Here is a 27105-nt window from a genome sequence, read left to right on the forward strand (position 1 = left end):
ACGTGCAAAAGAATGAAACTAGACTGCTATCTGTCACCATGTACCAAAATTACTCAAAATGGATCAAAGACCTAAACATAAGACCTGAAACAATAAACTGCATAGAAGAAAACATAGGTACTAAACTTATGGATCTTCAGTTCAAGAGCTTTTTATGAATTTGACCTCAAAGGCAAAGGAAGTAAAAGCTAAAATAAATGAATGGGACTATATCAAACTAAAAAGTTTCTGCACAACAAAAATCACCCCAATAAATTTAATTTTTAAAAAGACACAAGTTAAATTTTCACAAAATGCTATCACTAATGTGGGAGTTGATTCACCTTCCAATAGATAGGAGAGGCTCAGGAATACAAAACACTTGGTGTATTGGAATACAAGGTCACCAGGGGGTAGACGATGGGGGAAATGGGGAGATGGTGATCAAAGGATACAAAATGAATAATTCTGGTGATCTAATGTATGGCACATTGAGCATAGTTAACAGTACTGTATTCTATATTTAAAAGTTGATAAGAGAGTAGGTCTTAAATGTCCTCACCACAAAAATGAAACAGTAATTATGTTATGTGATGGAGGTGTTGGCTAGGGCTAGAATGGAAATCATTTTGCAGCATAATTGTATCAAATCAGCATGTCACACACCTTAAACTTACACAATGTTATATGTTAATTATATCTCAGTAAAGCTGGAAAAAGGGGCAATATATTGCAATGAAAATGAGATAGTCAATGAAAGTTTGATTTGAAATATTTGACTTCCCATACTTGAAGAAATGGTGATAGACAGGAGTCTAAAACCAAATTATCTATCTATCTAATGTATACTTTCTATCCATCCACCCATTGTTTATTGATATAAATATAGATATATAGATATAGGTGATAGAGATAGATACAGAGGTAGAGGTTCTTTCTTTAGAGATGATGAATAGCTCTGGAGAAAATTTCTCTATATTATGGCATTGAGATAATCCCCAGTGTAAGAGTATACTGCCTGCCTGATCAAGTCCAAGTGGATATATTCAGTCCATAAATTCCAGAGAGCACATATGGGTCCATACCAGGCAAGGCCACATGGCTTTTAACTGATGATCCAATGAAGAAAAATCTCTGTCTGTATGGCACCCATCTTATCTGTCCCAGGTCCTTCCTTTTGAATGTGAGATCTGGTCCAAAGAAAGATTTGAGCCCCGTTAGAAATTGGTTGAGGAAAGCACTTATTTCTGATCTGAAACATAAACAGGAAGATTGCTCTCCTCTTGGACTCTATCCAAGAGCTACTAAGTTAATTGGGAGTGAACCAATCCTTGTGGGGCAATAAATGTAGAACTTCTCTGATGTTAGGTTCTGACCTCATACTTCCTGTGGATCTTACTTAATGTCTTGTAAGAGTCTGTCATCTGCTAATGTGTACTAACAAGAGGCACACTGGACTGAGGCTGTCAGAATTATGGCCCCCAGAGATACCACCCTCCTCTGTCTCTGTGAGTCCTGAAATGAAAGTGGGTTAGAGAAGAAGACGGGGGAATCCCAAAACAGTCAGGGTCCCTCTTAACATGAAGACACATTAATCTTAGTGGCTTTCAAGGAGATTCTGATCTCCTTACTGGAGAGATCATCTTTGCCCAGATATCTATAACCTTGTCTATCCAAGTCCAAACTAGCTTGTGGGGCTCACTTGTCAAGTTGACCTTGTGAGGTTCATTCAACTCATGTCATGCTCTCTGGGGATGCATGATGGTTCCAGAGCTCCTACAAATGAGAGCTTCAGGGCTTCAATCTAGAAGGTAAAACTAAAAGATGAGCCTCAGTGCTATGTTTGTTGTGGGAGAAAAAATGGCATTATGTAGGGTGATTTATAATAGAGATTGGAAACTGAAGGATTGCTTTTTTATGAATCTCTCTCTTCTAGTGCTCTGTCTCATCCAGAAGATTCAGGCACAGGAAGGTAAGTGTTCCCCTAAATCTCCCCCAGTGCCCCTCTAGTCTCATGGCAGCTCTGGGATAGAAGGGCTGGAAAGAGAGTCTAAAACCTAAATGAATTCCAATTTTATTCCCCATTCTAGTTGTCTTGGCTGTGTTCCCCTCGCATGATTTCTGTCTCACTTTAGTATCTTCAAATCCCTCAAACTCATCATGCTCAGAGCTGGATTTAGCTTTTGCCTCTGTTAATCTGTCTGTCCATCAAAGATGTATATTTACTGAATGTTCACAACTGCAGTTGTGAGGAAGTTTGGAGCCATCTTTGATTGCCCAATATCCTTTCCTATATTGCACATGTTTGTTGTCACAGCCTAATTCTCCCCATTCTACGTATTTTGCTTCATTTAAAGGGATACTGCCTTAGTCCAACCCTACTGCACAATCTGTGTATTTTTCAATACTACTATAGTACCAAACACTGGGTAGTACTAAATTACTACTTTATATTCTGTCACCCCAACTACTGCCTTGGCCTTCTAATGGGTGTGACCCCATGTTCATCCATGTCTTCTCTCTTCCAGCTCCTTCTAAAGACTGTAGCCTGAATTACTAGTGCCTTTAAAATACAAATATTTTATCTCCTTCCCCCTTTTTTTTTGTCTTCTAATGATTTTATTTTATTAGTTTCAGGTGTACAAAATAATGTAATAGTTAGACATTTACAGCCCTCACCAAATGATAACCCTCCTCCCCAATCTATTACCCTCCCTTTTCTTTTTTTAATTATTTCATTAAATTTATTGGGGTGACAGAAGTTAATAAGATTATATAAGTTTCAAACGTACAATATTATAATATATTATCTGTATATTACATTGTGTGCTCATCACCCAAAGTTTAGTCTCTTTCTGTCACCATATATTTGACCCCTTTTGCTCTCTTTAACTTCCTCCTACACCCCTTCCTCTCTGGTAACCGCCATATTGTTGTCTGTGTCAAAGAGGTTGTTTGTTTGATTGTTTTGGTTTGTTTATTCATTTGTTGCTTTCTGTTTTATATCCCACATATGACTGAGATCGTATGATTCTTCTCCTTTTCAGTCTAATTTATTTCGCTTATCATGACATTCTCAAGATTCATCCATGTTATTGAAAATGGCAGCATCCTATGGCTGAGTAATATTCCATTTTATATAAGTATTCCATCTTCTTTATCTGTTCATCCATCGAAGGACTCTTGGGTTGTTTCCATGTCTTGGCTATTGTGAATAATGCTACAATAAACATAGGGATACATATACCTTTATGAGTAAGTGTTTTCTAAATTTTGGGATAGGTAGACAAAAGGTTTATCTCCCCCTTAAAACTCCTTAGTAGTTTATCTTCAGATATACCTACTGACCTCCCCAGGTTCCCCAAGTCCTGCCCACCCTCGCTTGTGTCTGCTCCTCCAATACATCTTTCACTCTCCTTCTGAGTCTCTGCTTTTTAGTTTCTCCTTCAATCACTGCACTTTATTAACTCAAGGCCTTTCCCATTGCCCCTTCAATCTGAAATGCTCCAAACCTGTCTGTCCCTGTTGCCTAGGCAATTTCTACTCATCCTCATATATCAGCTGAACCTTCACCTCTGTTCTCAGATCTCAGACTTCTACACTTTTGTACTGCAGGTCACACATCACCATCTATAATCATATACTTGTGCATTTTTTTAAATTAATATCTGACATTTCCTACATCATCCTTCCCTTAAAGGTATTAACCAGATCTATTTAGGTCAGTTTCTCAATTTCAGCACCAATGACATTTGGGGCTAGATAATCTTGTTTCAGGGGCTGTCCTGTACATTGTGGGATGTTTAGCAGCATCTTTGGCCTCCAGCCAGTAGATGCCAATTTTTCCTCCCATCTCAGTTGTGACCACAAAAAAAATGCCTCTAGACATTGTCAAATTGTCCCCTGGAAGGCCAAATCACCCCATGTTGAGAACTACTGGTTTATAGCAGGAGAGTAGATAAACCTTGTGCCTAGGTTAATGGAAGCATCTCTCCATATATTTTGAAACAACGAATGCATAGATGTATTAGTGAATGAATTATAATGAATGTAAGAAAGTCCAGCAGGGTTTGTCTTGCTTGACAACAACCCTCATGGGGACAGGAAACCCTTCTTATCCCCTTCACAGAGCTGCATCTGAGCACATTGCTGTCAGGTCTAAAATAGATGATACACCTTGACAAATGGAACCAGCAGGTTTTGAGTGTTCCTCCCCCTATTTGCTAGTTTCTGTATAGGGTTAAAGCTGACAGCAGAAGTCTTTTTTTTTTTTTTTTTTTTTTTTTTTTGCAGTAAGGTATTTATTTATTTATTTACTTTACAGTCTTTTTTTTCTTTTTTAAAATTAGTTTCAGGTGTACAAACCAATGTAATAGTTAGACATTTACACCCCTCACAAAGTGGTAACCCCCCGCCCCAATCTTCTACCCCTCTGATATTGTATATAGCTGTTACAATTCCATTGACTCTATTCCCTATGCTGTACTCCACATCCTGTGACTATATATACAATTATAATTTGATATATATATATATAGCAGAAGTCTTCAAATGCAAAATGACTTGCTCAAAGCCACTCAGCATGTATGGATTGGTGCCAACGAGCTAACCAGCACCTTCTTATATCCCCCAATCCTTTCTAAATCCCTTTCTATCCTAAATCCTGCCCTTGGGGCTGTTTTATTGCCAAGTTCCAGCCTCCTGGCTTTCTCTCACAGAAGGAATCATCAAAGTCACCAGACACTTGTGTTAGCTGTCTGTCACGTTGCATTCTCTAACTGCTTCAGGATGGAGAGCTCTCCCCATCTGCAGAGGAGACAGCACAGAATCTGGGTGAGATATCCCTAGTTTCCAAACCAGGTTTAGCCACTCTTCAATTTGTGGTCTTGAGCAATTGGCATGGTTTCTCCAATTTTCAGCACCCTCACTTTAGAGTGAAGAGCAGAACTGAGTGTTGATAAAAATTACCATAGCAAACAAAACACTAAGCAAACTTAATGGCCAACTATGAGTGGCTAGGGGCTGAGAGGTGGGTAGAATGGGGTGTGACTGCTTAATGTGTATGGGGGGAATAAAAATGGAACTAGATAGGCTGCACAATGTTGTGAATGTACTAAATACAACTAAAACATACACTTTAAAAATGGTTAATTTTATGTTATGTGAATTTCACCTCAATAATATTTCACCTCAATAATATATGTTATTACTGAGGTGAAATTTGGTTCCTCAAAGAGCTCTTCATTTCCTTAAAAGCTAAACATATGATCCAGGAATTCCACTCCTATGTATATAACCAAAGGAGTTGAAAGTAGGGACTCAAACAGAAATACGTACACCCATGTTCATAACAGTATTATTCACAATAGCCAAAAGGTCAAAACAACCCAAGTTTCCATTGACATGAATGGATAAATAAAGAGTGGTCCATTCATACAATGGAATATTATTCAGCCATTAAAAGGAAGGACATTCCTACACACGCTACAACATAGATGGACCTTAAGGACATTATGCTTAGTGAAATACACGAGGCGTAGAAAGGCAAATATTATATTATTTCATTGATATGAGGTACCCAAAACAGGCAAATTCATAGAAACAGAAAGTGGATCAGAGGTTACCAGAGGCTGAGGAAAGATGGAGTGAGGAGTTATTGCTTAATGGTTATAGGGTTTCTGTTTTGAGTCATGATTATGGTAATAGTTAAACAATATGGTGAATGTCACTGAGTTGTACACTGAAAAATGGTTAAAATGGTAAATTTTATGTACATATATTTTCTGCATTAGAAAATAACCCCCAAAAAAAAACATTTTAAAAGGAAGTAATTATAGGTCCTTCACACATTTATTTATTTGTGTTCCCCCCATAGAGAAGGAAAGGAGTATAGTTTCCCCATGGCAGGCCAACTCCCAGGCTCTATTTTCTTCCAGGGGAACTTCCCGTTCCTAAAATATCTGCTGTGCCCAGTTCTGTGATTCCCTGGAATGAGTCTGTGAAGATTCAGTGCTGTGGAATACCTGAGTCTTACTTGTATCAACTGGAGATCCTGAAAAACTCCACATCCACAGTGGTGGCGGAGAGATGGGGATTTCAGAAGGTGGCTGAATTCATCATTAAGCACATAGATACAAACACTGCAGGGCGTTATCAATGCCAATATAGGAAAACACTCAGCTGGTCAAATCATAGTGAAGCCCTGGAGCTGGTGGTGACAGGTGAGGAGATGGCCAAGGTCCCCAGGCCTTGGGCATTTTTTCCTTCTTATTTTTTCATAGACTTGATTTTTAGAACAGTTAGAGATTTACAGGAAAACTGAGAAGATATGGCAGAGAGGTCCTATATGGCCAGCACCTAACTTCCCCCATTGTTAACATCGTCCATCCATATGGTAGATTCCTTACCATTAATGAACTAAAATAGATATATCATCCTGAGCTAAAGTCTGTAGTTTATTTGAATTTCCTTAGTTTTCACTTAATGTCCTTCATCTATTCCAAGACACCATCCCGTGTTGTATTTAGTTGTCCTCTCTTCTTGGGTTCCTCCTCCTGTGTAAGTTTCTCAGGCTTTTCTTGTTTTTGACAACCTTAGCAGTTTTGAGGAGCATTGGTCAGATATGGTTTTGGATGCCCCACTATTGGAAGTTGTTTGATGTTTTACCTATGACAAGACAGGAGCTATGGATTATTCTGAGGAAGACCACAGAGTCACGATGCCATTTTCATCACATCATATCAAGAGTACATACCATACAAATGAATATGGCTGTTGATGTTGACTTTGAGCGCCTGGCTGAGATAGTGTTCATCAGGTTTCTCCAGTGTAAAGTTATTCTTGCTCCCACCTACACTTTCTAAATTGAAGTAAATCACTATTTGTAGCCCATACCTAAGGAATAGGGAGCTATGCTGCCTCTGCCTGAATCCAGTCCTTAGTTTTAAGCTCTGTTCTCAAGGTAGCCTGGACCTTATGTTTCTAGAAGGATGCACCCTGGAATTCCAGGTCCTTCTATGCCTGCTGACATTATTCTTATACAATTTCACCTCCTTCAGTCCCCTGACATAGCTTCTCAAACACTCAGGATACCATTCCCCCTTTTCCCCAATATACGGTTTGTGATATTGTGATTTACATTAAGAAACATATTTGTCTTTGTCCAGTTCCTGGCACAAAGCTCCTAAAACCCTTGGAACTTCCTAAGTGATAAGATGATAAAGGTGTCTTGATATTCATAACAAACCCCTTTTCAACCACACTTTAGTTTATATTAATGAGTTTATTTTCGAAAGCACACCTAATAGTGCCAGGGGAACCAAATGTGTGATTGAAGGGTTGTAACTTTCAGTCCCACCCTCCAACCTCCTGGGAGAGGAGAGGGGCTGGAGGTTGAATTCAGTTGCCAATATCCGATGATTTAATCAACCTCGACTCTTAATGAAGCCTCCATAAAAACCCAAAAGAATGAGATTCAGAGAGCTTCTGGGTTGGTGAACACATAAAGACTGGAGATAGTGGCACATCTGGAAAGGACATGGAAGCTCCACACTCTTTCCCCATACCTTCCCCATGCATCTCTTCCATCTGGCTATTTCTGAGTTATATTCTTTTAAAGTACACCCAAAACTAATTTTAAAATTTTAAAAAATTAAAAGAAACCAGTGATCTAGTAAGTAACATGATTCCTAAGTTCTGTTAGCCACTCTAGCAAATAAATTGAACCCAAGGTGGGAACCTCTGATTTATAGCTGATCAGTCAGAAGCACAGACAACAACCTGGACTTGAGACGGGCAGTGGGGACTCAGCCTTTAACCTGTGATATCTGACACTGTCTCTAGGAAGATAGTGTCAGAAGTACGTTCAACTGTGGGACACATAGCTAGTGTCCCATAATTACTTGGTGGTGGTGTGCGGACATTGTCACTTGTAACAGAATCATATGTCTCTTCTGGTTTTAGAGACCAGATCTCTATCTCTCATCTATCTTTCATCTAAGCTCTGAGGGCTGCTTGTTTGCCTGGCTCTGTCTGCAATAGTCTGGGACAGAGTATGGGTCCTGTGGTAGTAAAATGCAATGTTTCCAGGTCCCATTCCTTTGCAGCAGGAAATGTCAGCATCTTTTCTTCTCTTAGCATGGATCCAACATAAGTTGCAAGGATAAAGAGAAAAGGGAATAAAATCTTGCTAATATCTCATTCTCTTCTCTTTTAGGCTTGTATGAGAAACCCTTTCTCTCCACTGATCAGGGCCGTGTGATGATGCCAGGACAGAATATTTCCCTCCAGTGTGGTTCAGCACACGTCCCATTTGATAGATTTTTACTGACGAAGGAAGGAGAAGCTTCCTTGCCACAGCACCAAAATGGAGAACACCAAGGCAATTTCACCGTGGGTCCTGTGAACCTCAGCTTCTCAGGGAACTACAGGTGCTATGGTTGGCACAGTGGCAGCCCTTACGTGTGGTCAGCCCCCAGTGATGCCCTGGAGCTTGTGGTCATAGGTAGGTATACCCCAGCCCCCCCCCATGTCCTCCTCCTCTGGGCTCCCATTGGCTGTCCAGAGCCTTGGCATCAGGCCTAGGAATATGAAGAGATGCACTGAGAACGAACAGTGGGGCAGTAGAAAATCATTACTCAGAGGACTGTGAAGAAAGAAGCACTTCTCACCCACACTACATTTGACTTTCAGATCCTCTTCTAGAGTTCTCCAGACAGTATCCTTTGAAACACATGGTCTATTGATAAAAAAGAAGCCCAATTCAGAATCAGGTCTGTTGATAAGGAGAGGCCCACATTCAAAATCACATGAAAGGGTGTTATTGAGACAATAGATATTTGACACACCCTTAGACTGACCCACCTCTCTTTTTCAAATGCTTAGTTGTAACTGGATATCCTTACCCTAACCTAAAACACATACTAGAATCCCTGAGTGACTGAATGGGGATTTATGGCTCATGGGAAAGACTCTTTTTTTTTTTTTTTTCCTGGTAAAGATCTACTTTTTTATATTACTCTTTATCAAATCTATTGGGGTGACATTTGTTAGTAAAATTATATAGGTTTCAAGTGTACAATTCTATAATACATCATGTATATAGTGTATTGTGTATTCACCACCCAGAGTCAGTTCTCTTTAAAACTCTGTCATGAGCCCCATTTTTTTTTTTTTTACATTATTTGTCTTTATTTTAACTCAGAAACAAGCTTTGGACATTTTCATTTTTTTCTGTCTTCTAACTAAAGTCCTTCATTTAAATAACATACTCTAATGTTTCATACCCAGTGTTGTGTTAGTTTTCTATTGTTGCCAGAACTGCAAAGTTAGTGGCTTAAGACAATGCAAATTCATTACCTTAGAGTTCTGGAGGGCAGAGGTCTGGAATGGGTCTTTCCCGGAACCCCTAGTATTTTACCTGCCTGACCAAAGGAGTGTAAGTGCTTGCATCATTATGTAGAACTGTGAGGAGCACCTGCCAAGGTGTGTGATGCTCCAGTGACACCAAAGAGCAACCTAGACAACAGGGTCCCTGAGAATCCACACTGAGGCACAGGGAAGTTATTCTAGTGACTCCCTTCAAAGCCTGAATACAAGAGGCACACATTTTGGAGACTTACTGCACAGTGAGGATCAATGCTATAACGTGCTCCTTAAGTCATTACTCAACTGAACTCATTATAAACCTTAACACGGAAGCCCCAGAAAGACTTGAACCGCCATTCCACATAGAGGGACATCCAGGATTCCTCACATACGTCCCGGACCAGGGGTGACAGGGCAAGAAAGAAAGTTGAGGACCGTTCCAGGCCTGTATTTTCATTAGGTTGGTACAAAACTAATTGCGGTTTAAAAGGTTAAAAACAATTGCAAAAACCACAATTACTTTTGCACCAACCTAATATATTGTTTGTGTACATTATTCTGCTCAGGAGGAGAAAACACGAGTTAGAGCAGATGGAAGCACCTCTTGATTACTGAGCAGGGCAAGCACATTCATCTATCATGTCTGCTTTGTCCAGTCATTCCACAAGCTAAGAAAATATGATAGCCATGGCACTGTAAGGTCATATAGCTTAGAAAGGTCTTTTCTAACTGATGGTGTATGGACAATTGGGCATCCGTGGGGGAGGAGTGAATTTATTAGCTTTTTCCTTTAGAGTAATCATGGTATCTTGTTTTAGAAACCATCTCCTTTCGTAGTGTCAAGATGATCTATCATGTCTTTAAACTCAAAATATTTTGTATCTTGCAATTAGGAATTAATTTGGAATTTCAAGTCCATTTGGAATTGACTTCTCTATTTTTAACAGGAGAAAGTTACTAGGATTTTTTTTATTGGGGTGACAATTGTTAGTAAAATTACATAGATTTCAGGTGCACAATTCTGTATTACATCATCTATAAATCCCATTGTGTGTTCACAACCCAGAATCAGAAGTTACTAGGATTTTTTGAGCATTATAATTTCACAATATTTTATTATATCCTTGAGAGGAACAAAATCCTATGTAGTCCGTATAACAAATGAAGAAATTTTTTCAAGATTCAGAGATCAGCATTGTCTAGTAAGAGGTCATATGATAGGAGAGATTAATTTCACTTAAGTTTACCTGAAAATTTTCTCCTACCTGCTTCCCAGACACCAACAATGTTGTAATACCCTTTGTCTTGTCTTAGAGAGGAACACAAATTGTTGTGTGGGGTGAAGAAGGTGTAGAAGAGACAATTTAGGGTTCCAGATATATAGAGTGCATGATTAGACATTCAGCGAAATCATTACATGAGGAAGGAATAAAAAGTAAACACAACCTCCCCATAACCACCTCTTTCCCTATTTATAAGACTCCCCTGGGAACCAGTTTCCCACCCATGGACCCAAGCTTACAGACCAAGAATGTCATTCATGAATGCATGAGTTCTTTGAGGAAGGGGTCCCAGTGTAAACACAAATAGAGAAATGAGCTCTCATTTCAGGGCTCCGGGGTTGGTGTTAAATGGAACATGATAAATGATGGTTCATCCCTTTTTTATATTAGTTTCAGGTGTACAAAGCAATGTAATAGTTAGACATTTACACCCCTCACAATGTGATAACCCACCACCAATCTACTACCTCACTGACATTGTATATAGCTGTTACAATTCCATTGACTATATTCCCTATGCTGTACTTTACATTCCATGGAAATATATATATATATATTATATATATATATTATATATATTATAATATATATTATATTATATATATTATATTATTATATAAATAAATATATATATATATATATATTTCAATATTATTCTACTTCAGCCTCAGGTGTACAGCACAGTGGCCAGGCATCTACACAGTCCATGAAGTGATGCCCCTTATAAGTACAGTACCCATCTGGCACCCTACATAGTCTTTATAACAATGTTGATTATATTCCCCATACTGTATTTTATATCCCTGTGACTATATTGTGACTAATACTTCGTACATCACTTTTTAATTATTTCTCCAGATACCATGAACCAAGATTACACATTGGAGAATTTGATCCGAATGGGAGTGGCAGGGCTGATCCTTGTGGCTCTCTTGGCCATACTGGCTGAAAATTGGCACAGCCATAAGTTTCCACACAAAGCACACTTAGAAGACTTACCTGAACTGACCTCAAGTACACAGAAACGTCAGACAGAATAGACCTTGGGACTACCCCCTAATGACCACCAGGTAGACACTTGGTGCTGCAAGTGGAAATGAATCAGCACTTGTGAGGTCCTGCAAAGCTGCTTGGAGAACACAAGGGAGAAAGAGGCACTAAGAAGCTTGGGTCCATTTCCAGGCCAATCAAATGGTATTTTCTTATATGGATCTGATATATGTGTACCCCAACTTCCTGGATGTTGGTGATAAAATGCTCACTATAGTCTTGGTTTAACTCACTTACTGTGATAAAAAATAAAGCAAAGCATTCTCAATTCTCCTTGCAGACTGTTTTTCATCCTTCCTCTATGTGAGTTGTGGCTCATAACTTCAGTTTGTCTTGACTTTATCAGCAAAACCAAATATCCTTACATCCTCCTTTACAAGACCTTAATGTCTAGAATTCCATTAATTATTAATACTAATAATAAATTGATTATTAATACTGTTTGCTAAACATACCATATATTCCATGACATGTGTGCTTCTAGTTTCCCTACACTAAAACTTGTGTATTAACACAAGCTTTCACCATTGTTAAGGAGAACTGACTCTGGGTGGTGAACACACAATACAATATATAGATGATGTATTACAGAATTGTACACCTGAAACCTATGAAACTTTACTAACAATTGTCACCCCAATAAACTTTTTTTTTAAATTAAAGTTTATTGGGGTGACAATTGTTTACTAACAACTTTATTGTTAGTAAAGTTACATAGATTTCAGGTGTACAATTCTGTATTTCATCATCTATAAATCACATTGTTTTTTTTAAAAAAAGACACCTGAAATCTATGTAATTTTACTAACAATTGTCACCCCAATAAATTTTTTAAAAAAAGAATTGTACACTTAAAGCCTATATAACTTTACTAACAAATGTCCCCAATAAATTTTTCTCAATAAATTTAATAAAAATTCATTTTAAAAAAAGAAAACTCTCCTGTTCTTATGAAACTGACACATTTCAAAATGTCACATGCCTCCTCCGATGCAAAACACAGTTGACTCTTGAACAGCATGGGTTTGAAGTGCGTGGGTCCACTTATATGCAGGTTTTTTTCAATAATACCGTAAATATATTTTCTCTTCCTTATAATTTTTTAACATTTTCTTTTCTCTGGCTTACTTTATTATAAGAATACAGTATATAATACATATAACATACAAAACGTGTTAATTCACAATTTACGTTATTGGTAGAGCTACCAGTCAACAGTAGGCTATTAGTAAAATTTGGGGGGATTCAAAAGTTATACATAAATTTTGTTCAATGCTCAATCGTAGATAGACTTATGAAACAAGTGTCTCCTCTGGGGTTTCTCGGCACTTTGAGCTACTTAATCTATTGGTTCATTTTTTGCGATATTCATCAGAAGGTATAGAAAACATAAAATACTGGTTTTATTCATTGAAATTATGAATAAATAAGTTAATGGAGGAAATGTTAGTGACCAACTGGGAAATGCCACAATTTCAGAGGAGGACTAATAGAGACTTTACGTCACATCCAAGATTTGGACCAGAGAGATGCAATTGGGAAGAGTAAGATTAGCCTCACACGTGTGATTTTTGTCAGGGCAGGGCCTTGTTTGGGAAAGGGTTCTGAGAATAAAGAATGCCTGCACTTTTATAAAAGTTTTATTGTCCTGTAGCCATGGTGACAAGAAGCCACCAGAGCCTGTTGTTTTTAACCCATCATTAATGGCCACGCCCTTCAGTGAAAATGCCTTGGCGACTCAAACAATCAGCTCTTCGCTTCTAAATGTCGGCCAGTCAGAAACAGTTTCACTCCAATAAACACACCTGTGAGTGACAACCAATAAAAATAGTATTCCTCAGATAAACATGCTTTTATAGAGGATGTCAAACAACAAGAGCCCCTAAAAGTCCACATTTCCCCAAAGCCCAATATAGGCTTTGCTCAGAGACACCTTGTCTGGCTAGCAAAAATCTCCCTTGCTAAAGTACAAAAAACAAACAAACGTGGCTTTGCCTTTCTATTTCAGGCATTGAATAGTGAGTGCATTCGCCTTTGACAGTTTGTATATTGGATTGATTTAGGTTAAGTGTAAGATTTGGCTTAAGGGAAAAGAGTGGGGGGGGTTTGATAGTCCATGACCTTCAGATCTATGTGAGGCTTCACGCTGGTCATTTCATTTATATGAATATATTGTAACCCAGTGAGTTTCATTTGAATCAAGCCACATGTTACGTGAGCAAACAGGCTCAGAAATAATATGAATTGGATAATGATACAAATATATAAATACCAAGTTTCAGTTTGGGATGATGAAAAAGTTCTGGAAATGGATGGTGGTGAATTCCTTAATGCCACTGAACTTCGTTTAAAATTGTTAAAACAAAACTCCATGCCCATTAAATAACAACTACTTGGGGGTGGTGTATAGAATATAATTTTGCAAGATGAAAAAGTTTTGGAGATCTACTTCACAACAATGTGGATGTACTTTGCACTACTGAACTACACACTTCAAATGGCAAAGATGGTAAATTTCGTGTTATGTGTGTTTTTTACAACAATTTAAAAGCCTTTGAAATGATTAGAATGATAAATGTTATAATATGTTATATATATTTTACCACAGTTTGTAAAAGTTATTTGTGGTCTGTAGAGACTAAAAGTAGATTAGTGGTTGCCTATGGGAAGGAGAGTGAGGGGGAAATGGCAGTAACTGCTAGTGGGTGTTGGGTTTATTTTGGGGGATGATAAAAAGTTCTAAAATTAAATTGTGGTGATGATTGGGCAACAAACTCTGTGAATATACTAAAAACCATTGAATTATACACTTTAAGTGGGTAAATTGTATCATATGTAAATTGTATCTCAATAAAGTTGAGTTAAAAATGAATAAATTATTCATAACATCCTTGGTGTCACTTAGTCACCAATTGGTTGAGCCATGACTTGAAATCCATCATCTCAAACGTGGCTTACAGTCTGTATATGAGGATAGCCCCAGGAGTACAGGTATGAACTTAAGGTAGAAACTGGAGCTGTACTAAATAGATACAGAAGACTCCATTAGAAACCAGAGACAAACTTAGTGAGGATGGATGGTATAATTGACCTTAGTGTGTGGTGTCCAGGTAACACACTCCAGGATTGGAACTGATCACCCAACACCTCTAACTAGCTGCATAAAACATGGCATTGATTTAGTTTCTTTGTACCTCAGTTCCTTATCTACAAACAGATGGAATACATGCTATCAATTTCATCAGATTATCATGGAGATTCGGTGAATTAATGATGGCAAACCCTGCAGAACAGTACCCAACATATAAAACAAGTTTCCAGCCCAGTTAACACAAACATGCCTCTAAAGATGATTCTATCTTCAAGTCTTTAAACACTGCTGGAATCAACTTTTCCACTTTGAGTGGCCCTGTGCACCCACGGTCTACATTGGTGAGTTAAGTAGAAAGAATAAAGGGGGTGAGGGAATCATTAATATTATGTGATGATGGCGCAGTGCTGTCCCCATTTCCACACCAACTTCAAGACTTACTATAAAGCTACAATAATCAAGACAGAGTGGTGTTCTAAAAGGAATAGACAAATAGATCAATGGAACTGAATGGAAAGCTCAGTGACAGACCCACACAAATATAGTCAACTGATTTGTGACAAAGAAGCAAAGGCAACACAATGCAGCAAAGATAGTCCCTTCAAATGGTGCTAGAACAACTGGACATCAATGTGCAAAAGAAATTAATCTAATACACAGATCTTACACCCTTCACAAAAATTGACTCAAATGGACCGTAGGCCTAAATTCGAAACAAAAATTATAAAGCTCCTAGAAAATACAAGAACTTTCTCCCCATTCCAGAACTATTTACTGATCCTGGTCAGTTTATTTCAAAGGACAACTAGTCCTCTCTTGACCAAGAGACCTACTCTCTAGTAACCTTAACTTCATGCTATGGATGAAGTTTATGCTGACAATGATGAGAAATTACAATATTTTATGGTAGAGGAGGAAAACAAGATGCCCTCTTTGTCCAGAGAGATCTTTCTCATCTACAGATGAACTTGCCCCATCATGTCCTTCAAAGTAGCTACCCCTGCCTCCTTCCCCCATGCTCTAGTATCTAAATGTTTCCGCAGGCCAAGTGTGATATTAAAAAAAAAAAAAAAAAAAAAAAAAAAAAAAAAAAACATAGCACATAACCAGTTTTTTCACATGCCTTGGCTGTGTCTGCTCTCTACATATGTGGTCAACATGGAAACTCTGATAGGTATCCCTGGGTCCTCACCCACTACTTCCTCTGCTCCCCTCAAGGCTAAAGTCTCCAAGTCACACAAAACGGAAAGTTAGCTAGAAGAAGCACTCATATTTATCTTTGGTGAGTTCTACATCGGAGAAGCCCAACATTGGAAGACAAGACAGTAGCAATCCACCAGGTGACCCTTTTCACAGGGAGAGCAGAGCTTCTGGTTTGGGGTCAGAATCTGCCTAGGAGTTTGATGTCCAAGCTATCATCTCAATCAAAAGTGAACATCTTAATTCAGTTGTCTACCAATGGGCATTTTGGTTATTTCCGTGTCTTGGCTATTAAAAAAAAAAAAAGTGAACATCTCACTTTAGCTTTTCTTTTCCAGGATGTTATAGACACAGGGGGGTGATGTCTCCCCTCAAAATGTTATAAGGACATTTCGATGGAGACTGTCCAGATACAATGGATGGATGTTGACTGGGTAGAGAAAGGAAATTCTGGAATTTGGAGCTAAGAATTGAAGACATCAGAAAACAATGGAATAGAAATAATCCTGTCATTTGCAACAAAATGTATTAACGCAGAGGACATTATGTTAAATGACACAAGCCAGACACACAAGGACAAATACTACTGATGCCACTGTTTCATATTTTGATTAAGGTGTCGGTTACATGTATTTCTGAAAACTCATAGAATGAACACCAAATGAGTGAATTTTACTGTATACAAATAAGAACAAAAATGGAAAATATTCAACAACATTAAGAATTAAGAACCAAAGCTAATAGATTGGGGAAGATTTTCTCATAGAATGTGAGGCAGAATTCAAATTGGCATAACATTTCACTCTCAAAAATTGTTTAGAATCTTTGAAAAAAGAACAATGAATTCATTTTGAGTTTTAAAATATATTAAAATATTTTATATTTATATTAAATAATTTTAATATAAATTTAATGCTAATTTAAATTGTATTATATTTTAGTATTTAATTTCTCCTTTATAACAGATTTATGTAAGAAATGGAACATTTTTTGCTTTAAAAATAGCATTTTATTGAAACTTTTTTTTAAATTAAAGCTTATTGGGTGACAATTGTTAGTAAAGTTAAATAGATTTCAGATGTACGATTCTGTAATACATCATCTATATATCACATTGTGTGTTCACCACCCAGAGTCACTTTGCCTTCCATCACTGTATATTTGATCCCTTTTACAAATCTTTGAAGAAGACAGTGTTATCATTCCATTCTAATTAAACCAATTGCTTTACCCAGGCATACGCATGCTATACACAGAGGGGCCAAGGTTAAACATATTTTTAAAAATGGTTTTAAGGTTTTTGCTTGAATACTGCCTGTCATGCAGGGTGTCATGTGGGGTCTCAGCTCCCACTCCCCACTGGAAACTGTTCTCTGGGACTCTGTCCCCACACTGCCCTATGCCTTCTCTAGGCATAATATCCACGTTTCAAAATTTAGAAGTTGACCCAGAAATAAGTTTCAGGTGGGGCAGACAACTGTCCGAGGATCTGGTTAGATCTCAGATATGATCGGGGACCATATCCTTTCCTTACGCCCCATGGTCAGAGGTGGAGGAAGCTGTGAACCTTCTTTTAAAACAAGTTAATATGAAAGCCCCATGGCAATTGGTCTGGGCTTCACTCAACCACATCCTCTGCATCTCCATGGCCTGCTGGGTTCAGTCTCCACCCAGCTGCTCTACATTAGCCGGGCAGAATCTGTGCTATGCTTTCTACCCTCATTGCCCTTCTATGCCTCGGTGAGTTCATACATGGAAGGGAGATGGAATCCAGGGATCTAGGTGTGGGTGAGGCAATATGTCTCATTATTCCTGTCTTCCAGGTCTGTATCTGAGCCAGAGGATCAGCTCCCAGATGCGTGAGTCCTTCCTTTCAAGACTAACAGGCTCAGACTAAGTATCCACCTAAGAACAACTGAAGGAGAAGGCAGGGACTCTGGCTTATTAGGAGGGCTTGAGGCCAGCAGCTGGGTGGAAATTAGGGTGGTGAGGGCCTTTATCTTGAACTTCAGTCTCTGATTCCCTTCCAGAGATTCTCTCAAAACCTATCATCTGGGCCAAGCCCAATTTCATGATTCCAAGTGGAATGCCGGTGATCATCTGGTGCCAGGGAACTCACAAGGCCACTGAGTACGAGCTGCATTTTGAGGGACACCTTTTTGCCTTAGAGACCCCGAACCCACGTGGAATGACAAACAAAGTCAAGTTCTCCATCCAGACCATGACTTCACACACTGCAGGGCAATACAAGTGCCTGTATCGAAGTGGGGAGCACTGGTCAGAGCCTAGTGACCCTCTGGATCTGGTGTTAACAGGTAACTGTCCCATTTTCTAGTCATCTCCTTAGCCTGAATCCTGGGGAGGCTCACCACTTATTAATCTCCTTTAGTCTCTCCCAAGCCTCCCTCAGACACTGTTGTCCTTTTTCGGGGGAGAGGGGTTGATCACTTCTTACAGAGGTTATCTATTGAGAGTTATCTCTATGTCCTAGGAGTAGATTTGTCTTAGGTCTGGTTCTTTAGGTAAGAAATTCTGAAATGGATGTTTGTGTGTGGGGGGGGAGCTACTGGGGAATGCACTCAAAAAAACAGCACCTGTGATGGATGAGGGAAATAGGTAAATAGGTTGGGAAAGTCAAGTTGGACTGTGATACGTCATCTGAACCTGGCCAAGCAAATGTGGAACTCGAGACTTGAGATAGCCCTTCAGTGTAGTCACAAAATGAGGCTATGGGCTCTGTACCTCTCCCCCAGCATCAACCAGTGATTGGACAAGAACCACTCCTAGGGAGGTTCCAGACAGATGTCTTTGCTCTTGTGCCACTAGTATTCTAGCAGGAGACAGACTATGAGTCAAAGTCAGGATACATAAATCAATTAGATAGCACATGAGGAGGAAATGGCAGCATGGAAAAAGAAAAAATACAATGGGGTATAAGTAATTGGGAGGGAGGGTAATCTTGGGTTCCTTTCAGCTGAAGGATTTTCTCAAACTTCAGCAAATATGGAATCACCTGGAGGGCTTGTAAAAACACGGATGGCTTTAGTACACCCATATCTATGGACGTACTGTTCACAATCACCAAAAGGTAGAAACAACCCAAGTGTCTATCAACAAATGAAGGGATAAACAAAATGTGGTCTATCCATACTATGGGTTATTATTCAGCCTTAAAACGGAAGTAAATTCTGACACATGGTACAGATGGGTGAACCTTGAAAACATTATGTTCAGTGAAATAAGCCAGTCACAAAAGAATAAATACTGTATTGTTCCATGCACATGTGGTATGCGTCACCTAGAACAGTTATATTCATAAAGATAGAAAGTAGAATGGTGACTGTCAGGTACTGAGGGGAGAGGGAATAGGAAGTTATTATTTAATGGGGACAGAGTTTCAGTTTTGCAAGATGAGAAGTGTTCTGTGGATGGAAGGTTATGATGATTGTACAACAGAGAATATACTTAATACAGAATGTACTTAATACCATTGAACTGTACATTTAAAATGGTTAAGATGGTAAATTTTATGTTACATGTATTTTACAAAAAGTAAAAAATAATAATTTTTTACAACATAGTTGGCTGCCCTACCCCTGAGTCCCTGATGCAGTGGGTCTCGGGTGGAGCCTGAGAATTTGCATTTCTAACAGTCTTCTAGCTGATGTCTCTGGTCCCAAGACCAAATTCTGACGACCATTGATGTAGGACAATTCCCAGAGAGAGATTCATATTAACACCTTTGATAGCTATAGAAGTGTCTCAGTCTTAAAGGGAGAGATCTTGAAGGGTGTACCCATGACCAAGACAAATTTAGGAAATGGAAGAGACTGAGATTCTGGGGAGTTATATCCCAGTCTTAAAGACGAGGGGAATGGGAAATATAGCAGGCAGGATAAATATGCTCTTTACCTACCAGCCACCTTCTCTCACAGGAATGTATGACAAACCCACCCTCTCAGTTCATCCTGGGGCTGAGGTGATCTCAGGAGAAAATGTGACCTTTTACTGTCGTCTAGAGACTGCAACAAGCACGTTCTTCCTGATCAAGGAGGGAAGATCCAGCCGCCCACAGCACAAATATGGGAATATTCAGGCAGACTTCTATATGGGCCCTGTGACCACAGCCCACAGAGGAACATACAGGTGTTTTGGTTCTTATAACAACCATCTATGGTCTTTCCCCAGTGAGCCTGTGATGCTCCTGGTTACAGGTGAGGAAACCCCCAATTTTCCCCATTTCCTCTCTGGAACCCCAAGTGAACCCCAATCAGTGATGAGGGACAAGCGGGAAGATGTAGAGAGGATACGTCCCACCAATGCCCTTGTTCCCATCCAGTTCCTAGAGACCCTATTGATTGTTCATGAGGAAGAACACCAGAGAGAGAGGGAGAAGGAGACAGAATAGGTGAGAAAAACAAAGCTCTTACTTTTTTCCTTGTCCCCATTGTCAGGAGATGTTGGGAACACCAGCCTTGCATCCACAGAGCAGCCCTCTTCTCCTGGTGAGTAATTGGTATTTCTAAACTTGGGGGAGGAATCAAAGTCTCCCAGTGACACTAAAAAACATGGTATTCATTCAAAATATCTGTTGAGTGCACAACGTATGTCATGACCTATAGCTCTATCAGTCAACCAGACAGATACCCTTGCTCTTGTGGCACTAGTATTCTAGCTGGAGAAGACAAACCATGAGTCACAGTCAGGATACATTAAGCAATTAGATAGCTCATGAAGAAGAAGAAATTGTGGTATGGAAAAAGACAAAGTAGAACAAGCAGGGTTAAGGCTTTTGGAAGGACAGGCAGCCATATTCAATAGAGTTGTTTCAGTTGGCTATGTAGAGAAGGAGGCATCTGAGCAAATACCTGAAAGAGTTGAGGGTGTTAGTCCTGTGGCTATCTAGAGAAAAAAATTCCCAGAAAGAGGGAGTGGCCACTGCAGGAGGATGGCCAGTGTGATAAAAGAACAGCAAGAAGGCCAGTGGGGCTGAATATGGTGTCAGAGAGATGATGGTAAGGATGGCATGGGGCTTGGGCAACTCACTTAGGACCATGAAGAAAATGGTGAGACTAAATTTTACTGTGTGTGAGGAAGAAATTATATCAATTGACTTAATAAGCAAAATTGAGGCTCAGGTAGAAGATATACCTGGCATGAAGACACACATTTATTAGTCCTAGTGCTGAATTCTTCCTCAGGTTCATCTGTCTTTTGACTTCTCCACTCTACCTGCCAGATGAAGCCACTAGGTCCTGGAGTGTAGGGTGGGAACCTTGAAAAACAATAGAATGTCATGGGGTGTATCCAAGGGGAGAGGCTGTGATGGAAGAGGCCCACACCACCTCTTTTCCTCACTTCTCCACTTTCCTTATTATCGGCAGACTCTTGGAAACCCTCCTTGTTAACCACAAAGATGGAATTCCAGAAAGGTAAGCAAGCAGCTGTGGGATGTAGGGTCAAAAGAAAGGAACTTGGAAAGGATTATGATCTGAAAAAGAAAAAAAGGGTGAGATAGTGTTCATGTGTGCCCATCAATGATCACTGTTCTGGTCCCAGATCTTGCCATCTGGGACCACACTTCCTGGAATCTCTTTCGGATTAGTCTGGCTTTCCTGGTCCTGGTGGCTGTGTGTCTCCTGGCTAAAGACTGGCTTTGCAAGAAGAGGACTCCAGAAGGAGCCGACAGGGCTTCCAGTCAGGAATGCAGAAGTTTCAGAACACAAAGATCCTTGGACGAATGACCAAAAGATGAAATGGTCGTCTCTGAAAGTTCATCTTGACCTTGGTAGAGTTGAAAGCTCACCTTGACTTTGGGCTGTGTGATCCCTGTTATATCCATAGAGGAGAGAGTCACTGCAGGACAACTGCATGGCGTTTGCTGAACCATCCTGAAGGAGGCAGGAGGGGAATGAAGATGCTAAATTTCTTCTGCAATCAGATCCTACTGTCTCTTCTAGGCTCTAAGTATGTTTGTCCCTGCTTGCCACAAACCAAATGTTTAACCACTCCGTTCTTCCCTGAAAACATCTTCTTTAACACCATGACCATGGGAATTTTGCCTTCCTACTTTGCTCTTTACCCCTATTTCCTATTCTTTGCTCTCTCTGCAGATGTCATTCAAAGTACTTACCAACCAGTACAGAATAGGCATTTATTAAATGGAACAGGAGCCAGACAGGCAACAGCCAGTCAATGGAGATGAAGGCAGTAAACAGTGCTCCTAATTGTGCTGTGGCTGGATCTCAGCCACACCCCAATTTCCTCTATCCTGTCCACCACAAGATTCCATCTTCAGTCCATTATCCATACCTTGCCTTGTTCTTCAGGTCTTTTAGTAGATGTCATCTCCTCCAAGAGCATTTCCTAAATCCTTCAGCTTGACTTATGATACCACTTTTATGCTCCCAAAGCACTTGAACCCTACTACTGCACATATATCCATCTTCCTGTCTCTACCCTGAACTCATGTGAACTAAATCTATGTCAGATGTAATGGCTGTGTTCACAGTTCCCACTACCAAGAGAGTTCTCAAGAAACGTATGTTTAATCAGTGGATATATAAATGGGGCTGGAGGACAGCTTAGAGCTTGACACTTGAGTATGTCCTTGATATGCTGTCTAGGCACCATAAGTCCTTTCCTTCTTGAAAATTTCTATTTGATCAACCCATTAATATACCCATTATATGGGTCCCAGCTGCCCCCCCAATATTCTGGTCAAATTCATTCTCTATATTTGAGTTTTCTCTTAAATATCGCAGAATAATAATTACAACCTTAAAGGGATAACATGATGATTTAATGAGAACTAAATTTATTTGGGTTAAATTCATTCTCTGAATCTGAGTTTTCTGTTAAATATCAGAGAAAAATAATTCCAACCTCAAAGGGATAACTTACAGATTTGATGAGGAAGAATACCAAGAAACCAGCATAAGCTCTGACATACATAAGTTACTCAAGGCATAGTAAGCATGATATTTCACAATATTATAGGGAATTGATAACTTTACCAATTATTACCTCATTACAAGTGGACCCAATACTGAATTTTTTTCTTTCCATTCTTCATCTACCAGGTAGTCTAAGATCCAAGAATTTCTAAATTAATATAAAATTATAGTCTTCTTCCTCTCAAAATGAGATGGATTTGTTTGGAGTGGGTTCTGACATTCCAAGTTTTTCATATTGTAATTTATGGCAAAAAACCTAGAGTTTCAAGGAAAACATGTATTAGGTAAAAGCATTTTAGGTCTCAAGACATAGATGCATGGGCTTCACCTGGGCAGAGGAGCCACCTCAGAGGAATGGAAGGGTCTTCACTTAACCCATGGCCCTACTGTTCTTACCAGTTCAAGTCAAAGTCTCCCAAAACTGGTCAACAGGACAAAGCCAAATGGTTAAGTATTGCATTACTCTTTTTAAAATGTTGAACATGGCTTGTATTCCATACAGCAAAATGAAGGATAAGGACAAAGGAAGGAAAGAAAGAAGGAAGGAAGAAAGGGAAAGAAGGAAGGAAGGAAGGAAGGAAGGAAGGAAGGAAGGAAGGAAGGAAGGAAGGAAGGAAGGAAGGAGGGAAGGAAGGAAGGAAGGAGCCAACTTTTATAAAAATTTCTCAGATTTCCTTCCATCACCATATATTGGATCCCTTTTGGAGAACTGACTCTGGGTGGTGAACACACTGTCATATAGGTGATGTAATACAGAATTGTACACTGAAACCTATGTAACTTTACTAACAATTGTCACCCCAATAAACTTAATTTAAAAAAAATTCTCAGAAACATTCACACAACATTTCCATTTGTTTCTTGATGGTCAGATCTTAATAGCTTGGCTGTTAAGGGATGTTGAGAAATGTAGGCTTTATTCCAGGTGGCTCTGGGGCAAGCTGAATATCGGTATTTCTGTTACCAGTGAAGTGAGAAGTAATGGAATACAGTTGTGCTAGAAAACTCTAGTCTCTGTTACAAGAGCCTAATATGTGTCAGGCACTAGTGGAAGTATAACACACTGAAGCAAATATTATCCCGTCCATAATAGGATTGATTACCTGTAGCACAGATCTTAAATTAGTGAATAAATAAAATGGGTTAAGTCTTGTGATAGAGGAAATCCAGGATGCCTTTGGAGCCTCTTCCTGTGCAAGATTCAATTAAACAGACCTTGAGAAAAGAGTAGAAGTGTGAAAGGGATGACGGTAGGTGTCTGTACCAGTTCATGCAAAGGTTTAGATGCAAGACAGAGGGTGGAAAACATTCAGTGTAACTAGAGCTTTGATTATGAGAAAGTGACTCTGGGTGATGCTGGGCAAATGCAGGAGATGAATTAATAAATGCACATTTTATTCTTAAGGCAATCGGAGCTCGTTAAGAATTTTAATCATGGATGTGATATGATGAATTGTGCACTGTATAAAGATCCTTTTGATTGCAATGAGAAGAAGGAATTATGCAGGAGAGGGGAAAAAACATTTAAAAACAAAACAGGAGTTGAGAATGACTCACTTATTTCTGGGGTTAACAACCAAGCAGATAAGAGTGCCACTGGTAACCAAGAGGGGGATCCAGCTATGGGTGATGGGTACATAGTCCTGAGATTTGGTAACATATATTCCCTAGCTTTGTTCTCAGTTTGCAAGATTTCCTTGATGATTTGAAGTGTCTTAGATTTTAATGTTAACTTTAGAATGTCAGTTTTCACAAAGTATGCGCGAAATTTGTGAATGAGATTGTACTGAAGCTACCAATGAATTTAGGAAAAATCATCATCTCTTCAATCTTTCAATCTATAGAAGATTTGAACCATAAACGTGTTGTTTCACCATTTAATTACATTTTCACTAATTTCTCTAATATCTTGTAGTCTTTTATGTAGAGAATGTACATATCTTTTGTTAGATATCCAATAGCTATATCCACTAGTTACATCACCTCCAAGTATATCCATAGTCACATAATTTTTATTTTATAAGTGATATAATTCTTTAAATAATGTTATTGCTATTGTTGAATGCTGGTATTATAAAAATAAAATTGACTGTTGTATGTTAAATGTGCATTTAGTGTTCTTGCAAAATTCACTTCTTTTTATGTGTGTGCATAATCTTTCCCCCCCTTTTTCCGCCCCACCCCCACTCCAGTTCAAGCCATTGTTTCTCAGTCTAGTTGTGTAGGACACAGCTCCCTGGCCCATGCTGGTATTATGAGCCTTGAGCTCCCCCCCAGCTGAGGCATTGGGTCACCGGTCGTGGAGCAGCTCATGACAGCTCTCGCTGGCTGCCAGCCACTCATGGCAGCACAGGGCAGCCCACAGCAACACACAGCAGCCCTCAGCAGCCCAGCTCCAGGGAGAGCCATTGTTCACAATCTTAGCTGTAGAGGGTGCAGCTCACTGGCCCATGTGGGAATCAAACTGGGGACCTCAGCACTAGGAGCACGGCGCTCCAACCACCTGAGCCACCTGGCCAGCCCCCAATCTTTTTTATTTTTATCTTTTATTAAATTTATTGGGGTGACATTGATTATTAAAATATTATTTCACTCAGCATAATGCCCTCAAGGTCCATCCATATTGTCATAGATGGCAGGATTTCTTTCTTTCTCAAGGCTGAATAATACTCCATTGTGTGTGTGTGTGTGTGTGTGTATGTGTGTATTTAAATTTTATATATATATATATATATATATATATATATATATATATATATATATATATAAAACAGGCACACTCATCACTCTACAGCACAGCACTCGTCTAGCTGGTCTCCCTTTCTCGAAGTGCTTACATGTTCAGCCATCTCTTTCCACAGGTTGATTCTACAGTATCCTGGTCTCATCTTTCTCAGGAAAGATGAGGTTTAAAGACTGAGATGGCATCTCCTTTCCCTACCTCAGCCAAACCTCTCTTCCTTCTGCATTTACCCTAGATTCTTGCATATTCCCAATTACAACAATGAGACTGGATCTCCAGTTTGCCCTCCCTGTCTGTTTTCTTTACCCCATTTTATAGAACAAATCTATTGCAGAATCAGGAGGTGGGGGGAGAAGACCAAATTCAGTCTCTGTTAAAACCTGTGCTCCTGAGGCAAGATATGCCCCCCTATTTCCCCCTTCCATTTGCCAAAAGGAGGGACCAGTAGCTCCTTCTTAGCAATGTTGTGGAAGTGTGACGTCATCCTATAGACTTAACACTCCAGTTCTTACCCCACCACCACGGCCACCAGGAACCGTTTTCCAACTCTGAGTTAGACACAGGCGCTAAAGCTTCAGAACATGGAGACAATAATGGTGAAGACTGTCCATCACCTTCAGCTGTTACTGATCTGAAGACAAATTTCCCTGAAATATTACCCACACCAGCAGTCTTTGCCCCCTTGTGCCACTCTTCAACCACTGGAAACTGGTTTCTCACCCCACACTTCCTCTGAAGCTGTTTTTGTAACAAACGCTAATGAGCTTCCTGGAACTTGCAGTGGACATGTCTTAGCCCTTTGTTCCTCTGTCAGTTGTCTACGACCACTTCCTCCTTGACGTAGTCACCTCACTGGCTTTCTTTACTCATTTTCTGGCTGTTCCTGCCCATCAGATTTTCAGGTTCTCCAATGACAGAGCTTTGGGGTTCGATGGTAGACCCACTTTGTCCAGACATGGATCTGAGTTGATCTCATTTAAGTTCTTGCTTTCAATTTTTCCAAGACGGTTGCTCAAATCTGTTTCTCTGAACCCTAATTTTTCTTCCGGAACTTCAGATCGTTTTATCGGCTTTTCCAACCAACCTGAACTCATCATCTTTCAATCTTCAAAGTTGTTCTTCTAACTTGGGGAAAAAACCCACCCTGTTCACGTTCCCTTTGCTTTCTTCTCTATGCCTATACGTGTGCTTCTGATCATTGCTTGAAAAATGTGTCACACAAATTGGCAGGTGATAAAACCATTTCTTGTTTATGGGTTTGTGGGTGAGATACATATTTTTATTATTTCTCCCAACAAGTGCCCTTATGTCGATTTGTCTTTTGAAATTCTGATCAGGTAATGGCCTTATATATAAACTTTTTTTTAGCTGATTGTGGAATTATTGAAGCCAAGTAATGGGAAGCGTGGTTAAGAATACTAGATTATTCTGGGGAAC

At 39.4% G+C, this 27105-nt stretch overlaps 2 protein-coding genes across 4 annotated transcripts; both read left to right on the top strand.

The window, feature by feature from the left end:
- Positions 1 to 1422: 1422 nt before the first annotated feature.
- Positions 1423 to 11931, top strand: FCAR (Fc alpha receptor). Its single transcript, XM_033128303.1, has 5 exons — positions 1423 to 1487; positions 1916 to 1951; positions 5916 to 6200; positions 8195 to 8482; positions 11487 to 11931. Exons 1-5 carry the CDS (start codon positions 1454 to 1456, stop codon positions 11666 to 11668), a joined length of 825 nt encoding a protein of 274 aa, XP_032984194.1. The 5' UTR covers positions 1423 to 1453; the 3' UTR covers positions 11669 to 11931.
- A 5683-nt stretch (positions 11932 to 17614) lies between these two features.
- Positions 17615 to 23052, top strand: NCR1 (natural cytotoxicity triggering receptor 1). 3 transcript variants are annotated; one of them, XM_033128300.1, is made up of 7 exons: positions 17615 to 17709; positions 17793 to 17828; positions 18000 to 18284; positions 19905 to 20183; positions 20424 to 20474; positions 21354 to 21401; positions 21529 to 23052. In XM_033128300.1, exons 1-7 carry the CDS (start codon positions 17676 to 17678, stop codon positions 21711 to 21713), a joined length of 918 nt encoding a protein of 305 aa, XP_032984191.1. In that variant the 5' UTR covers positions 17615 to 17675; the 3' UTR covers positions 21714 to 23052. The 3 variants fall into 3 exon arrangements, with proteins under 3 accessions (XP_032984191.1, XP_032984193.1, XP_032984192.1); XM_033128301.1 differs by having other exon boundaries at positions 17646 to 17709; positions 18138 to 18284; XM_033128302.1 differs by lacking the exon at positions 19905 to 20183.
- Positions 23053 to 27105: the final 4053 nt, after the last annotated feature.

The sequence above is a fragment of the Rhinolophus ferrumequinum genome, chromosome 15 (genome assembly GCF_004115265.2).
Source record: "Rhinolophus ferrumequinum isolate MPI-CBG mRhiFer1 chromosome 15, mRhiFer1_v1.p, whole genome shotgun sequence".
Lineage (NCBI taxonomy): Eukaryota > Metazoa > Chordata > Mammalia > Chiroptera > Rhinolophidae > Rhinolophus > Rhinolophus ferrumequinum.